Source organism: Arvicanthis niloticus, chromosome 20, assembly GCF_011762505.2.
Source record: "Arvicanthis niloticus isolate mArvNil1 chromosome 20, mArvNil1.pat.X, whole genome shotgun sequence".
In the NCBI taxonomy this organism is placed as follows: domain Eukaryota; kingdom Metazoa; phylum Chordata; class Mammalia; order Rodentia; family Muridae; genus Arvicanthis; species Arvicanthis niloticus.
The window spans coordinates 44598765-44623455 of record NC_047677.1 but is presented as its reverse complement, the minus strand read 5'-3'; the positions used below and the strand labels follow the sequence as shown (position 1 = coordinate 44623455).

At 44.3% G+C, this 24691-nt stretch overlaps 1 protein-coding gene across 2 annotated transcripts in view; it reads right to left on the bottom strand.

Moving 5' to 3' along the window:
- The window catches only part of Btbd9 (BTB domain containing 9), a 354285-nt gene that overhangs the window by 292386 nt on the left and 37208 nt on the right, over positions 1-24691 (bottom strand). Inside the window, exons 2-6 of one of the 2 annotated variants that reach the window (XM_034523840.2) lie at positions 22725-22936; positions 19878-20241; positions 18037-18301; positions 11080-11299; positions 7573-7692 (exon numbers count right to left, since the gene is read on the bottom strand). In XM_034523840.2, the coding sequence (XP_034379731.1) occupies positions 7573-7692; positions 11080-11299; positions 18037-18301; positions 19878-20241; positions 22725-22909 (1154 nt within the window). In that variant the 5' untranslated portion in view covers positions 22910-22936. The remainder of the gene's footprint in view (positions 1-7572; positions 7693-11079; positions 11300-18036; positions 18302-19877; positions 20242-22724; positions 22937-24691) is intronic. The other variant, XM_076916780.1, reaches the window with a different exon arrangement.

Genomic DNA, 24691 nt, shown 5'->3' with positions numbered 1-24691 from the left:
ATGGGAGATCCCCTAACACTATGGTCATATACCTTTCATAATTTACTTTGTCAGTTTTTAATTGTTTACAGTTATTAACTTGTTGGGGGCACTAAATGTGCATCATGATGCATGTGTAGAGGTCAGAGGAACACTTGTGGGAGTTCAGATCTCTACTTCTCCCTGTGGGACTTGGGGAGCAAACTCAGGTCATCAGGCTTGGCAGCCAGCACCTTTACCCTCTACGCCATCTCTTCACCACACTTCATTAATTTTTAGCCAACTGTCCTCTCCATTACATCATGAGTCTCTTGAGAGAAACAACTGCATCTTGACATCTGATGGAGGATGTCAGGTAAATATCTAGACAGATAAATCCTTTAGCAGTAAAGCAAATACATAATGAAAAGAGGTAAGTCATGAGAAAGGAGGTTTGATGACTGATCTGGGGGGCAAAGGGGGGGGGGGGTCCCATCTGCACCTCTGCTTGGACCTAACTGCTATGGAAGCAACTGCTAAGAGAACAAAATAGAGCTCCTGCCCTTCTGTGATGAGGCTCAGAAACTGGTATTTGTGGTAATTACGGGTTATTAGTGCCGTTAGCATCATCTTCATGCAATGAGCTTATTAAGACACACTCTAAAATTACAAAACAAACTGCAAAGGAAAGGACAAGCCCAATCTATTCTCTCATGTTCTGATCCGCCGCTGCACACAAAAGGAGCTCAAAACACTATTATCCTTTAAACCAACAAAATAAAACAAAGAGGCCTGGATTCAATTGAGTAACTCATGCATAAATGGCCATTTCTCAAAGGTCTTATTGAAAATAAACCACCGTGCTTTGGGGTTTTTTTTTTTGGTGGGTTTTGGGGTGGGCTTTTTTTTTTTTTTTTTTTTTTAAGAAAAAAAAACCCTAATAAGAGGATTCTAAGTGAAAATAATAAATAATTTCTCAACTTAAAAAAAAGGCAACTCAAAATGCAAAATGAGATCTTGAGAAAAGAGATTTCGTAATATATGTTGTTTGTTTCTAAATACAGCTGGAGCAAAACAAACAGGAAGTAAGAACACAGAGCCCCCCACTATGCTAACAAAGCCTAAAATGATCTTAAGAGGAAGCAAGGGACAGAACACCCGAAGTTGTATTGACAAACTGACAAAGCACACCTAGAACAAGGATTACAAAGCAGCTCTTCGGAGCAGTTCCTCCTCAGCAGTAGCCCACATGAGCTTGTGCACTGGGTGGCTGTGACCAGCTGGAGCAGAGCAGCCTTTGGTAACTGTAACAGTGAGTCTCCTGCAGTACTCCCACAGGAAGGGAAGAGAGACCTAGCTCAGTGGCGGAATGCTCCCCAAAAGGACAGCAAGGGCTTCTTGCAGATCCTGCGTCCTGCAGCTCCAGAGCAGAGCTGTTCCTTTTGTTTAGCCAGGTTTCACCTGGTCATTTATTTTATTCTGGAGGTTGAGCCCAAAGGCATGTGCATGCTGAGGTGTCCCCACAATCTGCACATGCAGCCGAGAGAGAGCTGCTGCGGCACCTCCCGCCCAGTGACAGCAGTGTATGACATGGAGTCAGACCCTTTGCTTAAGAGCTCAGCTTTCCAGTGCTCAAGTTCTGCATCTATCCAACAATGTAGCCATTTATCCTCCCACGAGGCTGCTGTGAGACTCACACAGGGGAAAACGTGCCTGGTCCACAGCAAGTGCTCAGTGAACAGTAAGCTGCTCCCTCCCAGCCTCCCCAGCCCTCTAACTTTCTCCCTGTATCCTCAGTCCTCCTTTCTTCAGGTTTTCTGACTCCTCATAAATATTCAGTGACTCTGTTACTCTTTTATTTATTTCAAAGTTCCAGAAGAAGGCCTGAAAGCCTGATTTGTAAGAAGCCAGAATAAGTGGACTTACAGAAGCCCACGTGCCCTCTCTTCTGCAGCCCATGACTCCTGAGCTGGCTGGCACACAGTGGGCATCCACAGACTGGGCCTAATTAATGCTTCCCATCAGTAATAGACTTCAACAGTACAAATAGTTTCAGGTGCTATTTCACAAACCACAGACTTCAGAACAATTTATATTTAAATACGGTTTTATTTTAAAAATCATTTTAAATTCTCTTCTGCTCTAAGTAAATTGTTATAATTTAGTGACACCATGTGGCTATGTTTTGCTTTACATTCTTAGATAAAACGTGTTCTCTCCATGTAGGCTGTTCAGTGCTAGTTCATCAACGTTACAGATAGAAGAACAATTCAAACAGGGTTTGCTGAAATGGCTACTTCTTCAAAGTGGGACCCTTCCCACTCTTCCATGTCTAAATAGGGCATCTCGCAAAGGGGTGGGCTTTTTGGTCCCATGAGGAGAGTAAAGACTCAGCGTAACTGACTAGGAATCTAAAGCCTCAGGGTGAACTGCTCAATTATGCCAGTGTTTGCTTTTCAAAGCAAATAAATGTTCTGTCTGCCCAGTTAGTGGATGAGATGGGGCAGAGGGAGTGGAAGATGAACAGACACACACAAATTCACACACTGCTAGCATGACAGGGAGAGAATGCCCCCATAAATAGAAATACTTCTCTCCTCATTTGCTGTCCCTCTCCCCTAGATCTACAGCCCTGTGAAGGTACTATAACCTAATGAGAACGGGTGGGGGAAGCCATGGCTAAGGACAGCAGGGAAAGGGGGAGCCAGAATAGATGGCAGCAATAAAGGAGATTCAAGTGCCTTATGCCAACAAATGGTACAGTTTTAGTACACACCTAATGAGGCTTCCTACAGAAGACTAGCTATATCAATAGCATTCACCATATACCAAAGAAAGCCAACATGTCCAGGGCAAAGACCAGATAGTATAATTTCCTGTGTCTCAGCTTACAACACTACCACCCTGACAACCTTACTTAAAAATACATACCTGCTCCCAGTGACCCTTACTTAGAAATATGTGTATATGTTTCTCCCAACTGACGAATGCTGACACCCTGACACCCATCAGTGTTACAAGCTCAGGATCAAGTACAATATATAGCACAAAATAGGTGCTTATTTGCTGAATGAATAAGTGGTGGATGAACGAACGAACGAAGACAATTTTCTTTCCTGAGCTAGTGAGGCATGCCTAGTTCCCTGTAAAAACAGAGCCCTCTAGTGAGGTGTTTCTCATCACTGAAGGCCTCTAATATAACCCGAGACGACAAGACAGACTGGCAGGTGTTCTGCCACACCCCTTCCTTTTCTGTGACATACCCAGCACATTATAATTTCTTGCTTTAAGAAGACAGGAATAAGGAGGAAAAGAAAACAGTAGTTACTCAAACAGTCACCACGAATCAAAGAAATGCACTGTTACAGAGTCAAGTGCGTGCTAGAATTCAGCACATGAAAGCAGTCTCATTGGGGTGCTACAATCACTATTACATGACACTCTGAAGCCAAATGTCCCAACCTAACCCACCTACATACTGTCTGCCTGAATTCAACATTTGATTACAAAGAGTTTCTAAAGTATTAGAAAAATACATAGCATTCTGTAGCATCCTGTAGCACTGAATTCTTTAGCATTAGAACACCTTCCTAAACAGGATATAAAATTAGAAAATACTTCAAAAACACTGACAAGTTGACTATGGTTTTTTAAAAATGTTTTTCAAAAAGCATCAATATAATAATATAAATATTTTTCAAAAAGCATCAATATAACACTAAAAAGCAGTATCAACTCACATAGCACACAACAGAAAAAAACATATCATACATACACACACATACACACACACACACACATGGGTACTTGTCTGTATCAATGCAAAGCTCTGACAAGTGACACAGTGAGGCTTGGTCTGAGGATGAAGATGCACACAGATAAACTGAAGTCACTTGTCTTCATTTCCCGCTGAGGGTTAAGGTGGAGGGAGATGAGCTTTGACTCACATAGAACAGCCCCCCCCCCCCCCAACTGCTGGAAAGGGTCCAGAAAGAGTCAGTGACTTCCCTCCATTCATCATCACTGATGTGATGGCTGTGGTGGGAGGCTGGTACGTCCTCACTGGCAGCAGATGCAGCCCACTACTACACCAGGGGAATGCTGCCTGGGTCACACCACACAGGCAGAGACATGGCAGACCCTAGGTTATGTTATATGTTTTATCAAAACCAAAAATATACAAAACTTGCTGTAAACATTCAAAAATGAGCAAGCCACTAGTTATTAAGACATTGTGGCAGGCTAAGGATAGTACAGGAAAGCACTCACAGGCTCGGCTGCTAGGAAAAGGCACAGTGGTGTCTTAATAAAAGCCACCATGGCAAAGATGGCAACCTTCTCTGAAGATCAAACAACATCTCAGATTCTCAAAAGGTGACAAAAAACCTACCTACTCTGTATGATTCTCTACTTTCCAACAGCCCTCATGCTCAGTAACTGTCAAAGTTCAGAGTGTGGTTCCTGCTCCTTTTGGGTGAGGGTACCACGGTTAGTGAGGCGTAGATTTACCACAAGCAAGTGTGTGAGCTGAAGCCAGGCTTAGGGTGAGCTCCACCTACAGCACAGACCAGTTCCGAGCCACAGTGCCAACTGACTCTTGCCGAGTCTCAGAAAGAGGTGTGGGTAAAATCTCCCATGCCTCAATTGATAAAATATCACTTTTTCAATGTAACAGATGAAATCTGCCATCCATACAAAGCATTTAAAACCTTCAGCAGGAACCTCAAATTTCAGTTTCCTAAAGAAAACAAGCCCTAAAAATGGGAGCCTGCCACCCTCTTAATAACTACACTGCTTAGATAGACAGTGAACGTTCAGGTCAACACCAACTGCATCTCTCACTGTCAGTTGGCACCTTACATCTGCACACAGTGTCACGGTCTGAGTGTTGTCCAACAGTACTAAGACTTAGAACCTGCACTCCGTGCCTCTAAAAGCTTGTAATTTTCCTTCTGAGGGAAACCAAAGCAACACAAAAGATACTAAAGAACAAAGGTGACATACATACAAATAAACTAACATAAGAAAAACTAAACCCTTACATACTAAAGGAAGTATTTGCAGAGAGAAGTTCATTTAGAACCTGTAAGTTCATTTAGAACACTGGTTAAGCAGTCAATACATGATTGTGAAGGAAACCCAAAGCATCCTTGAATAGTCAAATAAGGTCTAATTCTTAGATTCATTTTTAAATGCCGTTTTAAAAACCTAAGCCAACAAGATTTATGAAGCAACGTAGGAGACATGTTAAAATGCTCATTGTTTAAAGCTTTCTAACTGATGCTGATCCTAAGATCCCCTCCCTCTTCTCTCAGGACACCTTTGCTTCCTCGGATTTCTGGTCTGGAGCTGATGTACTGTGGTGATCTGACTGAGAATGGCCTCCATGGGCACATGGAATCTGAATGTTTGGTTCTCAGTTGGTAGAACTCCTTGGTTAAAGCTTAGGGGGTGTGGCCTTGTGGGAGGGAGCTTTACACTGAGGCTGGGCTTTGGGCTTTCCCATGTGTGACTGCATGTATGTGAACTCTCAGCTACTGCCCCTCTAGTGCCAACTGGGCTGCAGGCTCTCACCATAGCAGTCATGGACTTGTCCTCTCAAACTCTCTTCCGTTAAGTGGCTTCAGCCGTATGTTTTGCTACAGCAACTGAATAGTAACCACGACATGCACTAAACAAAAGCAGGCCGCATAGCACAAACATGGAGGAGATTATTAGAAAGGGAGGAGGGGAGGGGAGGGGAAGGGAGGGGGAGGAGGGGAGGAGAGGTGAAGGGAGGGGAGGGGAAGGGAGGGGAGGAGGAGAGGAGAGGTGAAGGGAGGGGGGAGGAGGGGAGGGGAGGGAGGAGGAGAGGGGAGGGGAGGGAGGAGGGGAGGAGAGGGGAGGGGAGGGAGGAGGGGAGGGGAGGGAAGGGAGAGAGGAGGGGAGGGGAGGGAAGGGGAGAGAGGAGGGGAGAGGAGGGAAGGGGAGGGGGCGGGGCAGGGCAGGGCAGGGCAGGAGTATGAATGCCCAAGGGAAAGTCTGTTTCTAAAAGCTGGAGCTCCTGACTGAAGGCAGGTCTCACTCCCTCTGGCTGGAGGTTTGAGGGGAGTGAGCACAGCTGGAATCATGATAATCTGCTCAGGATTTGTGTTCCTATTGCTTCTAATTACACACACATGCACTGTGCTGCCGCCCACGCCAAACGCTTAGACTGACAGGCTGCTGAGTTTTCAATCTGCTGCAACCATTATAACCTGAGTCAGTGCAGACTTCATCTCCTTCATCTCTTCCTCCTCCTCCTCCTACTCCTCCTCCTTTCTTCTCTTCCTCCTCCTCCTTCTCTTCCTCCTCCTCCTTCTCTTCCTCCTCCTCTTCCTCCCCTCCCCCTCAGGTCCCTCTCATTCCCCAAGCAGCCCTGAGACATAAAATCTTCACTTAATTTCTTGTCCCTCTTATTTTAATCCAGTCAAAACTCCTCTGGGTAAAGGAGCAACTGCCAGACTGAGACACTTTAGTCCCTCTTTAGGGAAATGAAATTGATTTTCTTCATTTTTACAGAAGAGGATCCCTGGGTAACAATACTGTGTCCAGTCAACACCCATAATAAAAATGTAGGCAATATTTTTTACTATCCTAGTGGCTAAAGGGTTCTGTGAAATTCTTGTTCTAAGTTAACCATGAGTTCGGAGGTGACTCCTGAACAAGGGACAGGCTCACCCACTCACACCCTGTCAGTCACAGCTAGAAGGTAGGGCAGGTGACATCTGGTGTGGGGAGGCTGTGGGGTGGCTGGTGAACCAGTTCCACATTCTCCCTGTGTGTACCCACCATTTCTCTTCTCTCCACACGTCACTACTGAGCCCATTTTCTGCCTTTAGTCCTGCCTCTTGCCTTAGAAATGACTGAAGGGAAACAAACAAATCTGCATAATTTGGGGGAACCTGAACTCCAGCTCCCAGTTTCATAGCTGCCTTGCAGAACTGTAGGATGTTTAGAATATGGTTTGACCTAAAGAATACTATAAACTATTAGAAAAGTAACCTTTCAATGTTCTGTAAAACACTCTTGCCTGGGGGCTGTAAACAACAGGATCAGCTGGTACAGGGCTGGGGAGAGGCTGTGAGCATGAAGCCTGCCAGCTGAGGCAGCCTGCACCTTTGACCCCACTTATAATACCGATGCTGTCCAGCCACACCTCCATCCTCCGATTCAGGAAAGGCCCAAGTATGCCAACATGGACACAAGCATCCAGGGCTGCTGTTGGTTCTGGGAACCAGCAAGAAGCCTTCCGAGCAATCTCCCCTGGATGTTAAGGAAGCAACATTCTCTCCAACCAGAACTGCTTTGTCTGTGTAGATCACAGTGAGTGCAAAGGGCATTTCTACCTCCCAAGTGTTGCCTGTTTCATCACAGACTTCACAAGTCCACAAGAAAACACGGCACAAAGCATGCTGGACAGTTCCACCGTGCAGTCCACACACTAACTTCCCCTACAGGCTTTTGTTTGGGGTTTTGTTTTCTAGTTTTTTTATTGTTATTTTGGAGGTTTTTGTTTTGTTTTGAAAGTAGTCTCCTTCTCAAAGACTAACTGTCCTTAAATAAAGACAAAACTGTGTGAGAGTGAGCACTCACCTGCACACCCGAGCTGGGAAGTACAACTTTTGCCAAGAGCGACACAGGTAATGTGAATGATCTATCACTCTGATCCAGTCAAGCTCGTCCATGGACACCTCGATGAAGTAGGAGTAAGACCTGCGAGTAACAAGACGACATATGGCACAGTGACAACAGCCAGAGGTAAGACATGAACAGGAGGCGGCATGCACAACTCACTAATGACACATGCTGTTCCATAGGCACATTTATCATGTCAGATAATAATGGAAGCTGTATAAAAGAAAAGCCTCTACTGCAACAGTTACCCAACGGAGTGAAATTTCTCTCAGTTTGTCTGTCTACCGTATAAAAGGATGAGTGCTTAAGAACAAAATGAAATGCAAAACTGCTTTTTTTTATATGGTCAGATGATGGCCATACCATATCAGCAGCTTGAAAAAGCCAGGAAGGAGGAAGGAGAGACAGAGAAAAGAGGAGGAGAGTTGTGGGGGTGAGAACAGAGAAGCAGGCAAGTGAGTACCCTCCCCTCTCAGTGGGGAAAGCAAGTGGAAGGTTGGACTGCTCTCTATGGAAGCCAGCTTCTCCCCCAGCTACCTCTCAGTCTCCTAGCAGAGCACTCTTAAAGGCAGGCTGCAGGAAAAGAAACAACATGGGTGAAAAGATAAGGCTTGTTTCTTTTGGATGCAACTTAAGACTTGCCAGCTAATAACCGGCAGTAATGAAAATTGCCCATCATCCTCCTCGAGTCCTGCCCAGGACCATTACATGCTGGTCCCATACTGAACAAATCTGTATTTCCTTGTCATAAGCCAAATTTAAATTTGAGATGCAGTTATTACTTGCACTGTAATATCAACAGGAACAATCTTGGAAGATTTAGGTGATCATAAATGTCAGCCTGCAGCCCACAATTGTGACCAGAAAAGGTCAGCTTATTTTGTGTCGTCCCCTCATTTTCCGCTGTCCCCTCAATGCCCATTCATTTTATCGCTCAGTCTCAAGCTGGTTATAACCTTTTATTGAACCTCTCTGGGTTATCAGTAATGTGGGATATAATTTTACCACACATCAGAATCTTTTTGGCTTAAGATTTTGAATTTTTCACCTTTGCTTCAAATGTTAGCGATGTGTGTGAGAAAAGAACATGGTGTCGCTAAGCCTCCAGTGAATGTAATAGTAGAGAGGCTAACACAAGGCAGCCTGAAAGGATTTAACACTGTGGAAACAAAGAGCAATGCTTTCAGGTTCAAGCACACCAACCTTTTTCTTTGTCAGTTTTATACCGGTTTCATTATAAATTAGATGAAATATGTAAAGCTTTTGAAATGCCTACCATACACAAGCAATGGAAATACAATACAAATACTATTATTACATTGTTATTATTAACCAGGGACTCTTGGAAAGGAGACATGAATTAACTCCAACCTCTGTCAATTATGCTTCAACTATCCACCAAGATACATGTCAGAAAATCTATTTTTTAGAGATTTAGAGTATGAGTATGTGTGTGCATGAGTGCATACATATCTGCCTGAAGAAGTCAGAAGAGGGCGTCCAAGCTCCTGGAGCTAGAGTCACAGATGGTTGTGAGCTACCTAACATGAGTGTTGGAAATCAAACTCCAGCCCTCTGCAAGGGCAGTATGTGATCTAACTACTGAGCCATCTCTCCAGCCCCATAAAATATATTCCTAATAAAAACAGAACAGAGAACAATCACCTAGGGATTTCAAGAACACTGCACATACAAATGCTGACTTTCACCTTGAAAAGAGTCCTACAAGCATGGCTCAAATGGCCAAAAAAGCCAAAATGGTCACCAGTGTGCCAATAAGACATGCTCTCTTCCGGGTGCTTGGCCGTAACACTATTACACCTGAACCAACAGGCCCAGACCCAAAAAGGCACAACAGGTGGCTGGGTCTTAGGCTAAAGGTAAGCAACACTAGAGACCATTTATTCTGCTGTCACTGTCCCTGTGCTCCTGCCACCGCAAATGGGTCACAAGCTGAGGGAAGCAGCACTTGCTGGAAGGAAGCTCTTGGAGCTGTGGGGAAGCTGGGTGTGCACCATGGCCTGAAGCCCACCCCACGTCTCTCACAGCTTGGATTCTATTCCAAGGATGCTTAGCTGTACACTAAAAGACAATCTCCTCAGCTATAGGATGATATGCATTTTAAAAGTATTTATTATATCCAAAATGTAAGGAACCAAATAAATAATGTTCACCTATACAGAAGGATGGCAGATAACATTTCAAAACTAATACCTTGTTTAAAATGTAGTAACTGAAACATGAAATTAAAGCCAGGTGCAGTGGAGCACACATATCTGTAATTCCAGTACCTGGGAAGCTATGGTAGGATTGCAACTGTGAGAGTAGGCAAGGCAAATCATTGAGACTCTGCCTCAAAAGAAAACAAATGCAAACAGAAGAGTTAAGTTTCTAGTATGGCTAATCTATATGTTGTAAAGCGATGTGAAGATTCTGTATTATGTCTGTGTATATGAGACAGATAACGAACACAAGTCAGATACATACAGATTTCAATCATGGTGGTGATGAAGTCACTAGCAATTTATATTTTCTGCTATGTGCTTTTCTGCATTTTTCAAACTAGACACTTATTCAGAGCTTGTATAGGAGGAAAAATGGGGACTGGAGAGATAAGAGAACAGGTTACTCTTCCAGAGGAGCCGAGTTTAATTCCCAGCACACAGAAGATCAGTCACAACTGACTGAAAATCCAGTCTTAGGGAATCTATTGCCTTCTTCTGGCCTCTGGAAATATATGATGCATATCCATACATGCAGGCAAAACACTCAACACAAAATAAAATATAAAAAATTAAATTTTAAAAAGGTCAAAAATGTTTATTAAAGAAATCTAACTTTTAAACTCTTCCAATTTTCAGGACAAATAGCAGAATGTACATAAAGAAATAAGCCATTTAAACCTGTAAAACCAAAGCACGTGATCACTGAGGTCTTTTTCTGCTTCTCTGGCCACTTCCTTGCTAAAACATTGTGCTGGCTAGTTTTGTGTCACTTGACACAAAGTAATCTGAAAAGAAGAAACCTCAATTGAGAAACTGCCTCCTTAAGATCTAGCTGTAGGGCATTTTCTTAATTAGTGATTGGTGGATGGAACCATCCCTGGGCTGGTGGTCCTGGGCTCTATAAGAAGCAGGCTGAGCCAGCCAGTCCCAGCACCCGCATGGCCTCTGCGTCAGCTCCTGCCTCCAGGTTCCTGCCCTGCTTAGTCCCCATCTGGTAATCCTTTGGTTATAGACTAGTGAGGAAGTGTAAACCAAATGAACCCTTTCCTCCCCAAGGTGCTTTGGCCATGGTCTTCATCGAAGCAACAACAACCCTAAGACAAAGGACCTCTCTTAATAAACATCATCCTTCTGCTCGTGAGGAGAGAAAAAAAGGGAGAGGAACCAGAGCAGATGACCAAAAAGTTAGGTCCTGTCCAGCAAATACAGCATCAGCTTCTCCAAGACGGGAAGGACTCACCGGCTGTCACGGTCCCACAGGAGTAGGCGTATGTGGTTTATAATGGATGGCTGGCCAAGCTTGATCTCAATGCCAGAGCGGCAGTCATCATCGATGGGGTGCCGGGAAAATCCATGATCCAAGTCATAGTTTTGAGTGTCACCATCCAGCAAGGCCGACTTCAGCTCTCCTTTCACTACCTGGGCCCCATACTTCATAGTTGCAATGTTTTCTTCAGGTACTACAGTGGGAATAGAAGGAGCAAGTGGATGGTTACTCTGAACCATTCTAGAGTACTGAGGGAAAGGCGAACTTCTAGCATCCTAGCTGACTCCAGTACCTGAATCTGACTTTAAGTTGCATAGGCAAGTCTATGGAAATGAAAACTGGACATTGGTCACTAAGATTAAGATAGCATTCAGCACTCGAAACTGAATGTCACTACCACAGCTAAAGGTCACTATCACAGTAAGCCAGACACTAAGCATTACTGAAAGAAAGTTAATACTAGAAACAAAAGTAGCGGGACAAATGGGCTCTCTCTGTTAGCAGGTGAACTCATCCTACTAGCAGGTTCAACTTAACATCCACTGAACAAAAGTAGCCTACAGGATGGCCCGTACCTGCCGGCCGGACTGAGGACAGGCGGGAAGTACAGCAGCTGAGAAGGAGAAGCCCCCATGTTAGTCACTGTTGGTCACATACAGACAAGATTAATCAATTTCCAAGCTGAGCAAGTAAGTGTCTGAGACTTTGAAGTACTCTATACACAGGATGCTTCCCAGGTAGGGAGGGTGTCTCCAGTGCTGACATCCTAAAACTCTATGGAGGCTGCATAAACATGTCAGAGACTGAATTTAAATCAAGGTTGTACTCTGAGCTGGATATATCAATTTCTTAATGTCAACTTCAATTTCTTCAGAGGACGATGCCTGTCTTCTACATGTTCTCTGTAAAGACTAAGATGACGTTTGCAAAGCATATAGTATGTTCTTTAAGAAACAGGCATTACTATATTGCACACATAAGTAAGAGAACTTCAGGTTTGCAACCATACATAAACCCTGAGCTGCCACAGTGCACATACAACTTGGCTGCATGGTATGAGAAGAAAATGGGACTTTTCAGATGCACAAGGAAGAGACGGGAAGAATTCAGCATTGCAGAGATGGTGGGAAACAGGTTTTGCCAAAATGTCTCAAATGAAGACAAGTAAAGAAAGGGGGGGGGTGCAGCGTTGTCCACAAGAGGACACTGGAAGCTAAGAGCAAAGGCAACAGAGTGAGGCGAGTCGACAAAACCGGCAACGCAGCAATGCTTGGCAGCTGGAGTGGCAGCAGCATAGCGTTCTGGGTCAACTGTGACAGTTCTCAGTCCTCTGCACTTTACAGATACTAATTCCTTCAAATCCATCCTCACACTAATCCTCAGAGCACAGTATAATACTGCAGCCACCACAGAGGACAAGGGGAAGCACTGAAAGCTCAATGGGCTTCCTGCCCAGCAAGCAGCAGAGCTGATGCCACACCCCAGAGGGTCCCACCGCTAGTAAGAGGCTCTGTCCCTCCTCCACAAGCAAATTCTGAAGGGACTGTCACCTATAGCTCTGACAGCACGGGTTAAGACTGAGCCATAGAGGAAAACGTGTAACTAGCCTCCACACTTGGAAACTAAAGCCCCCTTCCTTCAGTACTAAAATCTATCAGACTCTGGATAATATACCAGGTACAAGAGTTTCAGCTATGATTATAGCTGAAATCAAAACTAGAAATGAAAGTTTATCACAGGTCCAAGTCTTCTTTTGAAGTTTCTTTTGAGAGCCCTCGAGCGCTTTCTAGCCATTCTCAACAGGTTCATTCCCTGAGAGCATCTTTCACTGCGCTGAAGATCATCTGTACAAGTGGAGATTCCCCCGCGGCAGCTGGAATATGAGTACTCTGCTAGATAAAAATACAGCTCCATGGGGTTTGCCTTCAAAATCCATAGTTCAATAATGAATGTAAAAGGAAAAGTAATCCTGAAAAAATTTAAATTATGAAAATGTTCAAACTGTAAGGATTATTTTTTTCATAAGTGTTCTTAGTACCTAGGTCTTCCTCAGCATGAAGAGAAGAACTCTTAAAAATATGAAGCAGCAGCAGGACTGAGCAAGATCATTAATAGTATTCATAATTTTCTTTACACTTGTGATTTATAATGTTATTTTATAGCCATTAAAAAATTAACCTTTATAGCCCTATAGAACAAAGGTAAAAAACCAATTACTAGAAAGGGAGAAACGGGGGGTGGGGAGGTTACCTCAAGCCCCTCCCCTCACGAATCTCACAACTGGGGTTAGTGTCTAGGACTATGAAGTCATCTACACAGGATGCTTCACAGGTAAGAAAGGCTTGTCACCAAGTGCTGACACTTAAAACAAACACTCTCCAAAGAAAGAGAGGTTGTGTAAACACACTCAGAGACTGAATCATAATGTAAACCCAAGCTACACAGTGACACTATCTGAGGCATGGAGCTGATTACTCTGTGGTTTTCTTTTATATTCCTAATTATCATCTGGGGACACAGACTTGCCACAGTCATATATATATGTTACTGAACACAGCTCTCTGCCCACTGGAATCTTTACCCAGCTCTACTACCTACATCCCTTCTCTACTCCTTACTAACTGCCCTGAAGAATGGATAGTCCTCCTCCTCCCACACTGAGAAATGTGAAGGTCAGGCCTGCAAAGAGTGGGTGAATTCAGAGGTTAAAGCAAGACTAAAGCCTTAGGAAAGTCATTCATAATGACTGTTAGTTGTACAGCAGGACCCTACCCACTTTATTTACAGAGGCAGGGGTTCAAAGCTGACTATGTGAGAACCACTAGTGAGTGGTTCTAGACTGAGCCCCAGATGTTCAGTATCCGACATGACAAGAGAACCCCCATAGACACTAAACACCTTCACAAACGAACACACACCAGAGATGACACAACAGTAAAAGGGAGTCACAGAAGTTTAAAAGGGTCCTTGTCATAACTGAGTTTATGTGATAGATGAGAGAGACTTAAAATTCTAGTCTAGAAACAAGAAAAAGATTCATTTAGTCATCTATATTTTTTTAAGTCTTGACTCAGGCACTGTGGCAGGTGCCAGAAGACCACAGGCAAAAAAGGACACAACTGTATCTTTAAAGAACTCAATCAATGAGACCTAGACAAGTAATCAACAATTATATCACAGTTGCAAAGACCCAGTCTAGTAACTAGAACACACACATGTAAACTTACATACTGACTTTTACTCACTAACAACTTCTAAGGCCAGAATCTATGATACATTCCTGCTATAAACATGCAGAAACAAATTACTGTTCTCTTCCCCAAAGTCTAAAGCATGAGGTAAATAAAACAAAGTATAACTTGACATTATTAGAAAAAGCACTGACTTTCAAGACAGAGCATCTCCAGAACTACGATAGAAGCCAAACGTTAAGGGAATGGAACAGAGGCAGTCCAAATAGCCTAAGGGAAAAAAGTAATTTCATTAAAAGTTGATTTCCTTTTCCTAACTGTAGAGATAAATGTTATTGTATATGCACAAAATTCATGTAATCTATCTTCTAGAGAGACCAACCAGAAACACTGAGCAAAGTAATCTTCTGGATTACCCACCCCCTTAAAAACTGCAATTTAGTAAAGCTTCAGGATAGGCAGCTGAGGGGAGCATCTTCCAGAAACCAACGTTAGTGACCTCAAAGAAGCAGCCCTCGTGTCAATGCAGGCTTCTCTGTGTTTCCCGGTAAGTCTCCACATATACACACTGCACACACGCACACGTGTGTCCAGGGAAGAACAAAACAATCATACAGACTCTCCCAGTAGATCCAAAACAAGCAGAGCTAGCTTTAGAACCATCAGCCTAGGAACAGTTCTGCGTCAACATCAGCCCTTGTTTCCCAATTGGGGAAATGTACTCACACAATCCTCTGAACGTTTGATGACATCTCTTAGAAAACAGTCTCTTAAGGAACCGCTGGGGATATAGTGTGTTTCCTCAGCATTTTCATTATGAATTTTACTACTTAAATACCCTAAGGGTCAGAAAATCCCCTCCTACTCAGTAGTCCCTCCATGACCTGAGGATTGCCACTTTCATAATCTGTTCCTGGATCCCTGCCTGAATTTCTTCTAAAGGAAGAGTTCCACACTGATGAGCACTAATCACAGTAAACGCGTCAGTCCAGAACTGAGTGCCTCAACTATCTCATTCACAAGGAACCTCACAGATCACTACAGTCCACAGCTTACACATGGACTGATCAGGTAATCAATTCTAAGAAACCATAACTGTATGAAGTGCCAAATATACCTTACACCTACATCCGTGACCCAACCACATCTTCAGCCATCCAGCTCTAGGGCCCTATCAGCCAATCACAGGAAAGAGGGGAGGGATTTGCATAGGAGGGTACCAAATGAGGGTTTGAGAAGTGTAAAACCCAACACTCATCCTGTCAGTCACCTTTCCCTCCTACTCTAGCCAAGGCTGCCCTTCACCTCTACTTCTAACTGCTTCCTGGATCTCTCCAGCCTGTTCTCGAGAGCTACGTCACTTCTCGACTGCCTTTTACCTCACTTCACAAACAGAATGGCTAGCACATTGTGAGTAGTATCCTTCCAAACACAATGGCTTGATTCCTAGGCTATCACAGCCTCATCACAGTTTACAGGAAGCCCTCTCGATTCTCCTCTGCCTTGCTGGTCTGGCATCATGAGACATCACTGACTGCCTCTCCATCCAGCAGCTCCCTCCTGGTCAGCATCCATGGCTCTCAAGACTCTTTTGTCTCTGCTTCTCCAACTCCTCTGGGTCCCCAAAGCTTGGACTCTGGCGTTGTTCTCCTTCCCTGTGCTCTTGGCCTCCCTGTCCCTGCTCTGACTGAGCACCAGCATGTGCGTCCACTCCCAGAAGCTTCCTCCAGAATCCATCCCCCACTTATCCTCTGCTCTACGCTGCTCAGCGTGCCCAACAGTCGGAGAAAAGATCAATAAATAAGACCCAAAAAAAAACAGTCTTCAAAGCCCAGAGTAAAAGAAACTGTTTATGAGAACGTGGTGATTGACAGTTCACACAATGACAGAGGTGGGGGAAACCACATCAATACTGACAGCAACGGTCTGTTACTGAGCTTGTATTTATACAAATTATTTTACTGAACTCTCATAACAACACTGAGATAGAAAATTAGAAATCAAATCATTTATTGCCAGAATGACTACCTCGGGCCTTAAAATCAAACTTGTCTGGCCCAGGGACTGGGGTGATAGCTAGCTCAGTCTACAAAGTGGCTACCATACAAACAGTGAGGACCCAAACCTGTTTCCTAGCGCACACAGGCTGAGTGTAAGGGCACAAAACTGGACATCCCAACACTGGGGGACACAGAGTTAGGTGAATCCCTGGGGTTTCCTGTTCAGTCAGTCACTCAGCCTAATCAGCATGCGCCAGTTCCCAGTAAAAGACCCTGTCTCAAGATCAAGTTAGATGACTCCTAAGGAATACTACTGAGGTTCACCTCTGACCTGCAACTTCCTGTGCACACATATGCATGTGCACCCACAAATTTTGTGAGGCCCCAAAACTACTATCAATTGAAAAGCAACCTAGATCTGATAACTCAGGAAATAAAAGCAGGCTGAGGACATCTATTTAGGGCCCATCAGCATTTCAGGAATGTCTTAAAACGGGCAGCAGAGGAATCACTCCAGGAAACGTTAGAAATCCTCCAACCAAACAGCACAGAAGCAAGCTCAGCGTCTCTCAGGAGCACTGGGGCTCTTTACTCTGAGGACACAGACCATGCTGAGGCTCACCTGGCATTATTTACTAGCCTAAGATAACAGGACCATGGAATTTCTGGCTTCGTAGAGTTAGAAAACTATGGTGACTTACCCAGAACATAATCCTCAATTTTACATCCTGCTAGCACCAAGATCTTCCTTCCTGGAATTCTGTCTATACCTCTGTTATTCCCCACTGCTCGGCCATAACTCTACGGTGCCTGTTGTGCAGAATAAATTCCCTCCACACAGATCCTCCTAAACCCGGTTTAAATTCTTCCAGACCACCCAGGAGAGCACCTCCACTGGGTGATTGAGCACAAGGCAAGAAACTCATGTTTGGTTGGAGTGGCACTGTGACTGGGTGAATGCCAGTTTGGAAGGTGGGTGAGACTAAGACAGAGAGCCAAGTATCTGAGAGGCCCTGACTAAAGAGCGTGATACAACCAGAAGGCTTATGCTACCACATAATAAAATGTCTGCATGTCAGTTTAAACCAGATTATGGAAATATTTAGATGGTGATCAAATCTCCTTCTAGTACAATGACACAGAAAAGGCTGGAGAGATGGCTCAGGAGTTAAGAGCACTGACTGCTCTTCCAGAGGTCCTGAGTTCAATTCCCAGCAACCACATGGTGGTGGCTCACAACCATCTGTAACGGGATCTGATGCCCTTCTTCTGGTGTGCAAGAAGACTACGCACTCATGTACATAAAATAAATAAATAAATCTTTTAAAAAGAAAGAAAACATTTTATAATTGTCCACTGCCATTATTTCATTTGCAAGAAAAATCAAAATACTGTTAACATCAGCCATGATGTAGAACCTCTGTGTGAGGCACCTAAAGAATCAGATACGCACTGGGAGAGGAAGAAGGAAACATCTTAGTATGACAAGAACCTTTCAGGAAATGTCTGAACAATCTGAGGAGCAGATGGAAGAGTGTGTCCAGAATGACAAATAGCTGTGCTGGGTCCGTGGCAGCTCATCATGTTGGGACAGATGGCAGAGAAAGACGCCCACAGGAAGCAGAGCTCTATGCTCTTGGCCCAGCATATGCTTTGCAGACCTGCATGACAGTTCTGCAGCTAGAACTGGTGTAAGAAGCCAACAAAAGTCCTAGGTGAGGAGGGGAGCAGGTACTTACTGAGCATGCCTCTGTAGTTGAGGTCCATATCCCGGCTCTCCGAGCGCACTTTGATGGCATCTAGAATAGCATCCGGAGACAAGAGTCCTGACGGCCTCACCACGTTCAGCAGCTCGGTGAGACTCATCAGAGGTAAGCGCACCGCCTGCATGATCTCAGCGTGGTTCTCTTTGGCATTGTGCTTACACCAGTTTAACAAAGCTAAGAAAATATCTTTCTCAGGAGCAGCAAACGAATCTCTTAAGACGATGTTCAGAAGTGCTGTCTGCAAGGGGTAAAAAGGAACCGTAAAAAGTCAGCATGGAGCACAGCCCTGTGCACAGCCACTCAGCCTAGCCAGACCACAGGCAGCAATCCTTGCTTGGGTTGGCCTTCCTAGCTCTTCCCTTCTCCCTTCCGGCTGTGGGAACAGGCCACAGCAACAAGCCAGGTGTGTAAGGCCAGCATTTGGAAGACTGAGGCAGAGAAATTACTGTGGGTCTGAGGTCAGCCTGGGCTACACAGTGAATTCTAGGAAAGCAAGGGAAGCATGGGCTACTAAATTTAAAAAACAAAAAGAACAGCACCTTTCCTTCAGACTCGGGCACTTTGGGCCACTACATAGGGCAATGACGTCTTTCCCACACATCTATACCTGTCTCTTCTTGTTTTAAAGATGTTTGTTTTGTTAATTTTTAAAATTACAATGCAGAATGAGTGACATTTGCAAACATTTCACTCTTATTTGTTGTAATACTCCTCTGCTCCACTTCCCACGACACTACCCTACACACAGACACACACACACACACTTACATGCACACAAGCACACGCACCCCACACCTTTTTCCCCAGTCTCTTCCTTCTTACGATCGCCTCTTCTCTTTCCAGAGGTCCTTCCTAGTTCCTGGCCTATACCTACCGTGGTGGTCAACACAAGCTCGTCTTCTGGAAGAGGGCCTCCCGACTGAGGAACTACCTCCTAAGACTGGCCTGTACACACTCTGTGGGGCACTTTCTTGATTAATGGCTGGTGTGGGAGGAAGCCCAGCACACTGAAGGCAGCACCACCCCTGTGCAGATGGGTCCTGGGTTGAACAAAAAAAAAGCCAAGCTGAGCAAGCCTTAGGGAGCCAGCCAGTGGCCAGCACTCCTCCAGGGCCCGCTTCATTCCTGCCTGCACGGTCCTTCCCAGACTCCCCCAGTGATGGCGGAGGGTGACCTAACAGCTGTCAGCTGATAGAAACCTTTCCCTCCCCAAGTTGCTTTTGGTCATGATGTTTTATTACAGCAACAGAAAGCAAACTAAGATAGCTACGCCCTTACATTTGCACACAAATGAAAGAGAGAGAGAGAGAGAGAGAGAGAGAGAGAGAGAGAGAGAGAGAGAGACAGACAGTGCACTGGATTCAGTGCTTTACAGAGGTAAATGAGGAGTAGGAGCAGCGCCAGCAGTGACTTAAGGACAGTCACTGGCACAAAGGTCTCCTTTATCAGCTTTCCCTGTGACACTGACCATAATCCCAGCTCTAAAGACTTTTCCTTTGCCCAAAACAGAAGCCTTAGTTACATTCTCCATCAGAGAAATAGGAAACCAGAAGACTGTATGCAATTCAACACTAAGTTCACTTGACTGTCGTATTAAATGCAACTACTGAGCAGACCAGTCTCTTCTGTAGAGAAACCTGGGGGAAAAAGGAACCCAATCTTGTAAGATCTAGAGCTCCAGTGGCCAGTGGCACACGCTGGACCAGATGGCGGCTTTGAGAGCAAGGGTTTTGATTCTAGGACTACTGCCTGTGGTCGCTTAAGGACAAGTGAGGGAAAGCACACCGCGAAAGCAAGTGCAGAGCAGGACACACCTTGGACAGGGAGAGGAAGCCGTCGCTGGCCAGCACCTCCTGAGCGTTTCTGTCCATGAACATGCAGCACATACACGTCAACTTGGGAAGCGAGTAGAGACTGGCAACGTCAAAAGTCATACAGACATTCTGAATGTTCAGTATGGTGCAGAGATACTCGGAGGTAGAATCCTCCAGCTCTGGAAATCCGTATTTGTGAGCCAGGCTCAGAAAGTCCAGCAGCACCTCCTCCTTCTCATCGGTCAGTGTTGCCCGGCCCGTGTAGATATATCTGAGGAGCATTGTAAAGGCCTCGGCCGTGGTGTCCTGGAGAGGGATCTCTGCTTCAGGCTGCGACTCTCGCATTCCACCATACAGCAATGCTCTGCACACCAAACAAGAAACACAGTGGGAAAACCTCATACACAATTTGCTGCAAAATACATGAAATAATGGTTACCAACACTATGCAGCTGTAAATTTGCTTAAAGACACAAAGATCCAGGTACAGAAATGCAAGTGATTTTAAATGGTTCTTTAAAGAAAACAAGAAAAATTATTTTAAAACCATTTTGAGGGCTCTGCTCTTCCAGAGATCCTGATTTCAATTCCCAACAACCACATGGTGACTCACAACCATTTGTAATGGGATTCCTGTCCTCTTCTGGTGTGTCTGAAGACCGCAACAGTGTACTCATATAAATAAAATAGATAAATCTTTTTTAAAAACCATTTTGAATTAATACCACAAACAGTTGAGCTAATGAGATAGTCTGAGAATGCCAGAGTACACAGAAAGTTGGAAGTGATCTTCTGAGAAAACAATGAACTCAATATAAAGATGTTGCCAGTCCATGAACAGTTTACAAAGTAAATCCGTCCAGGGCCGTGAACAGACAGACAAATGGGAGCTTCTAACAGCAGCACAACAGTGAGAAAATGGGTTCTGTCCTGCAGCACTCTAAGGACTATGGGAGTGAGCCCCTCCCCGTTTTGGAAAGCAATTTAGTAATAGACCTATTCAAATCTGAAACGTACATACCCTTCAACTCAGTAGTCATGCTTTTAAGATGCCGCCAGAGGAGAACATAATTGATTAGAGATACATAGGAATGAGTACAGAAACCCTGGGGGAACTCAGAATGTCAAGATGGGCATGGCTGAAACACTGTGCTGTGCATATATTGTGTATCATTGGGACAATCAATGGAGATCAATGGGTTCTATCCAGGAAAGCTCTGCCATGGCTCATTCCCAGTGATGAGTAAAGGGGTTCAATGCTCTGTGAGAGGTCCCCTCTTGTACAGCTAATATGCCCTCATGGGGAACTGATAGGCTCTGGGGACAAGGCTCAGTCAGAACCCTCGACTGCTGATAGTTAACTTTCCTTTGCACAAAAACAGCTTTCTGAGTAAGAATCTGAGAGCATTGGTGATGAAGTGGGTTTAGCCCAAGTGAGCCCCAAAATACATCAAAGAATCAATATCACAGAAGCAAAAAGGTCAATAAGTGAGGGAATGTGTTCTGTTAGCTCAATACCATCTGCACGTTTCTAGAAGTGTCTGGGTTTCTTTTAAAGAATACACTGATCACATTCACATGCAGGTTTCTTTCTCAACTGGTTGTTAAGGAGAGCAGAACATACAGTCTTCAAAAACAGTAAACATGAAGAAGAGAATTGCTATTTTTAATTAAGGAAAGACCTTAAAAAGCACTTTCATGTACCAACCAGACAAAAAGTAGGCAAAAGGAAAGGAAAGGCAGACCAAGGACAGGCGCCAGAACCTATGACCAGGCTTGAGCCATGGAAACTGACCCCCTAGGAAGGGCGACCGGCTCTCGCTGGTTTCTGAGTTTCCAGTTTCACTGACAGTATTTCAGTTGTACAGTAAGGCAAGGTATGGAAACGCTCACAGAACTGTGGTAGTTCTAGCTACAGAGCACACACTTCCAGGAGCACACTGACTGTGAGTGTGACACCGAGGCACGCCTGCTCCACTGTCCCCATCCGTCCTCCTCTCAAGGCCACGTGCAGCTTTCACTGGAGGACAAATGAAATTTCCCTAAGCCACAAGCCTCTCAATTTCTCCAAGTGAAACCGTGACTCTATGTACCAGTTTTATTGTAAACAAAGGTTTAGTAATGTCAAGGTCAAAGAGAAACAATCACATAGGTAGTAAGTCATTGGGATCTCCATTTAGCAAACGTTAGGTGAAATGTAGGTAAGACATCAGTTTAATTGTTATAATCTGGAAAGTTATGGATCTAAGAAATAGCTGTCTGTAAGTGGAATTTTTTTCATTCATTAAATATGCATTTGTGTATATATATGTTTATATGTGAAATATGTGTATAATACATTAATTTTAGTTCTAATGTAACTTTGAAACCGTCTCAGTTAAGACTTGTTTCTTTGAGTGGGATTCCCTCATGCCTGGGAGCTGTTAGGTTACCCACGGGTGCCGGCTGCAGTAATGCAAAGCTGAGAAGCACACGTGCCCATTCACAGTCTGAAGAGCCAGCTCACCCACAACAAGCAGCCTACCCGCCAGTACCTCAGTGCTGACTCCCTCCAGCTACTGTGCGTAGAAGGTAAAGGCAGCACACAGCCGGAGAAAGTGCTTCAGATGTCACAAAGAGTTAAGTGGTGCTGTCTGACCCAGACAGCCTTCTAAGCCCTTAATTCTAGGAATTAAGAAAAAGGAAGTGACAAATCTGCAAAGATAAAGTTCTTCTAGACACTGTACTAAAGGATTCCACTCAGTATACTCGAGTCACATATTTTTCATAGAAAACATCACTGCTTCCCACATGACTTAAATCTAAAAATAGTAATAATAATTATTATTATTATTATTATACACTTACCGAAAATATTGGCACCTAGCTGCTAAAATTACCCTGTGGGCAGGAAAGCGCTTCTTTTCCACAACAAATGTAACATCACCATATTCTTCACCAATCAACAAGGCACCAATATGCTCAGACAAAATGTGCACATGATCGATTTCCCCCACTGCAGTAAAGGGGCGAAGAGGGTGGCTGTTACTCATCGTGTGGAACAGACGGTAGTCACTGACCTGTCAAAGGAGGACTGGGAGTTAGTGAGGGAGAAGAGCATGTGCAGAAAGCCCAACAGTCTATCAACCACCCAAACTCTACACCAAAAGCCATCAGCAAGGATTACATTTATTTTCTTTTTGAAACAGTTTTCAATGTGTAGTCTAGGCTGGCCTTAAAGTCTGTGTAGATCAGGCTAGCCTGGAATTCACAACCCTCCCACCTCCATCCAAAGTGTCAAAGGTTTCTTTTTAATTAACCTGCTCCCTCTCATCAGCAGCTCAGGCCGTTCTCACTAACGAAGACCTTCATTGCCTCCTCATACTAGGAAAGGAAGAACTGCCAGGAGAGTCACAAATTAGCAGTGCTGGGGGCCATCATGAGCTAGAAACACTGGCTTTCTGCCAAACAGCACCTCATGGAAAGGAAACCCGACCAACCGACAGGCAGAGAATACCTGCATCAAGCAGAGACTGGTTTAGTAAGGCTGGATACAGCATGCCCCACCCCACATCCCTGGCAGCGTCTTTCTGGTACAGATCTAGGCATACATTATGAACAGAAAATTTAGTATCTTTTCATGTAAGAGATTTTGATCTGAAGCTACCTTAAATAATTTACAAAAAAAATCTTCTGTGGTCACAAAGGTAACTTACTTTATTAATAAAATTTTAGAGAAACAATATAGCTCTCTTCTAAAATGAGCCCATCTGGCATATTCTCTACATTGCCATTTCGCAGCCTGGTGAGTGCCGTACATGTCTAATCCCAGTGCCCTCAAGAGACCAAGACAGGATTATGAGTTGAAGGCTAGCCTGAGCTACATAACAAGGCTTTTCTTTCATCCTATGGCTCTAATGATTAGATTGATGGGATTGGCAGCATATCGTATTTCTAGGCACTTCCATGCTTCTCTATGTGCAGTCTGTCTATTAAAAAAAAAAAAAAAATCACTGAAAATCAAGAGGCTGAGGTTCAATACATTCAAAAGGGTAGTTAAGACCTTAGAAAGCTAGAGTTGTTTTAAGTCTTCATTTGTAAGCATGCCTTCTCCAGATGTTGTAATTCAGCAAATCCAGGAGGGTTTTCACCAGCATTCAGATCCTCTGAGGTAAAAGAGGTGGCTCAGAGGTAGCCTCTCTATTGAGAGCAGGGACTCTGACAGGATATACATGCGCTCTCCATTGACCACCAGGGAATCTGACCGGATATGCATGCCCTCTCCACTGACCGCCACGGTCTTCAACGTTTTACTTTAATCAGATTTAAAGGCTGAGGATCTATCACCTTCAAACTTCTACACCCAGATCTGTTACCAGCAAGATGTGTGAAACTCTGTCTCCTATAACTGCAGGGAAACCTTCATGAACCAAGTTCTTTAGCTGCTTGGTGTCACATGACCACCCCAAGAGAGATTGACCAACAGCAAGAGCCTTGATGAAAGGGAACACATTAGGTGACTGGCAGTAGCGCCTCCCTTGCTGCCAAAGGGTGGTGGTCTGCATGAGAATGACCCCAAAGGCTCAGATGTTTGCATACTCGGTCCCTGTTAGTAGAACTAAGTGTTTGGGAAGGATTGGGAGGTGTGCCTGTTGGAGGAGTCACTGAAGTTACAGTTTGAGATGTGAGCTTTCAGCTGTTTCTACACCATGCCTTCCCAACACCATCACAGGCTTAACCCTCTGCAACCACAGTCAAACTACTTGTTCTTTTTTATAAACTACCTTGGTCGTGGTGTTTTATCACAGTAATGAAAAAGTTACTAATACACAAGG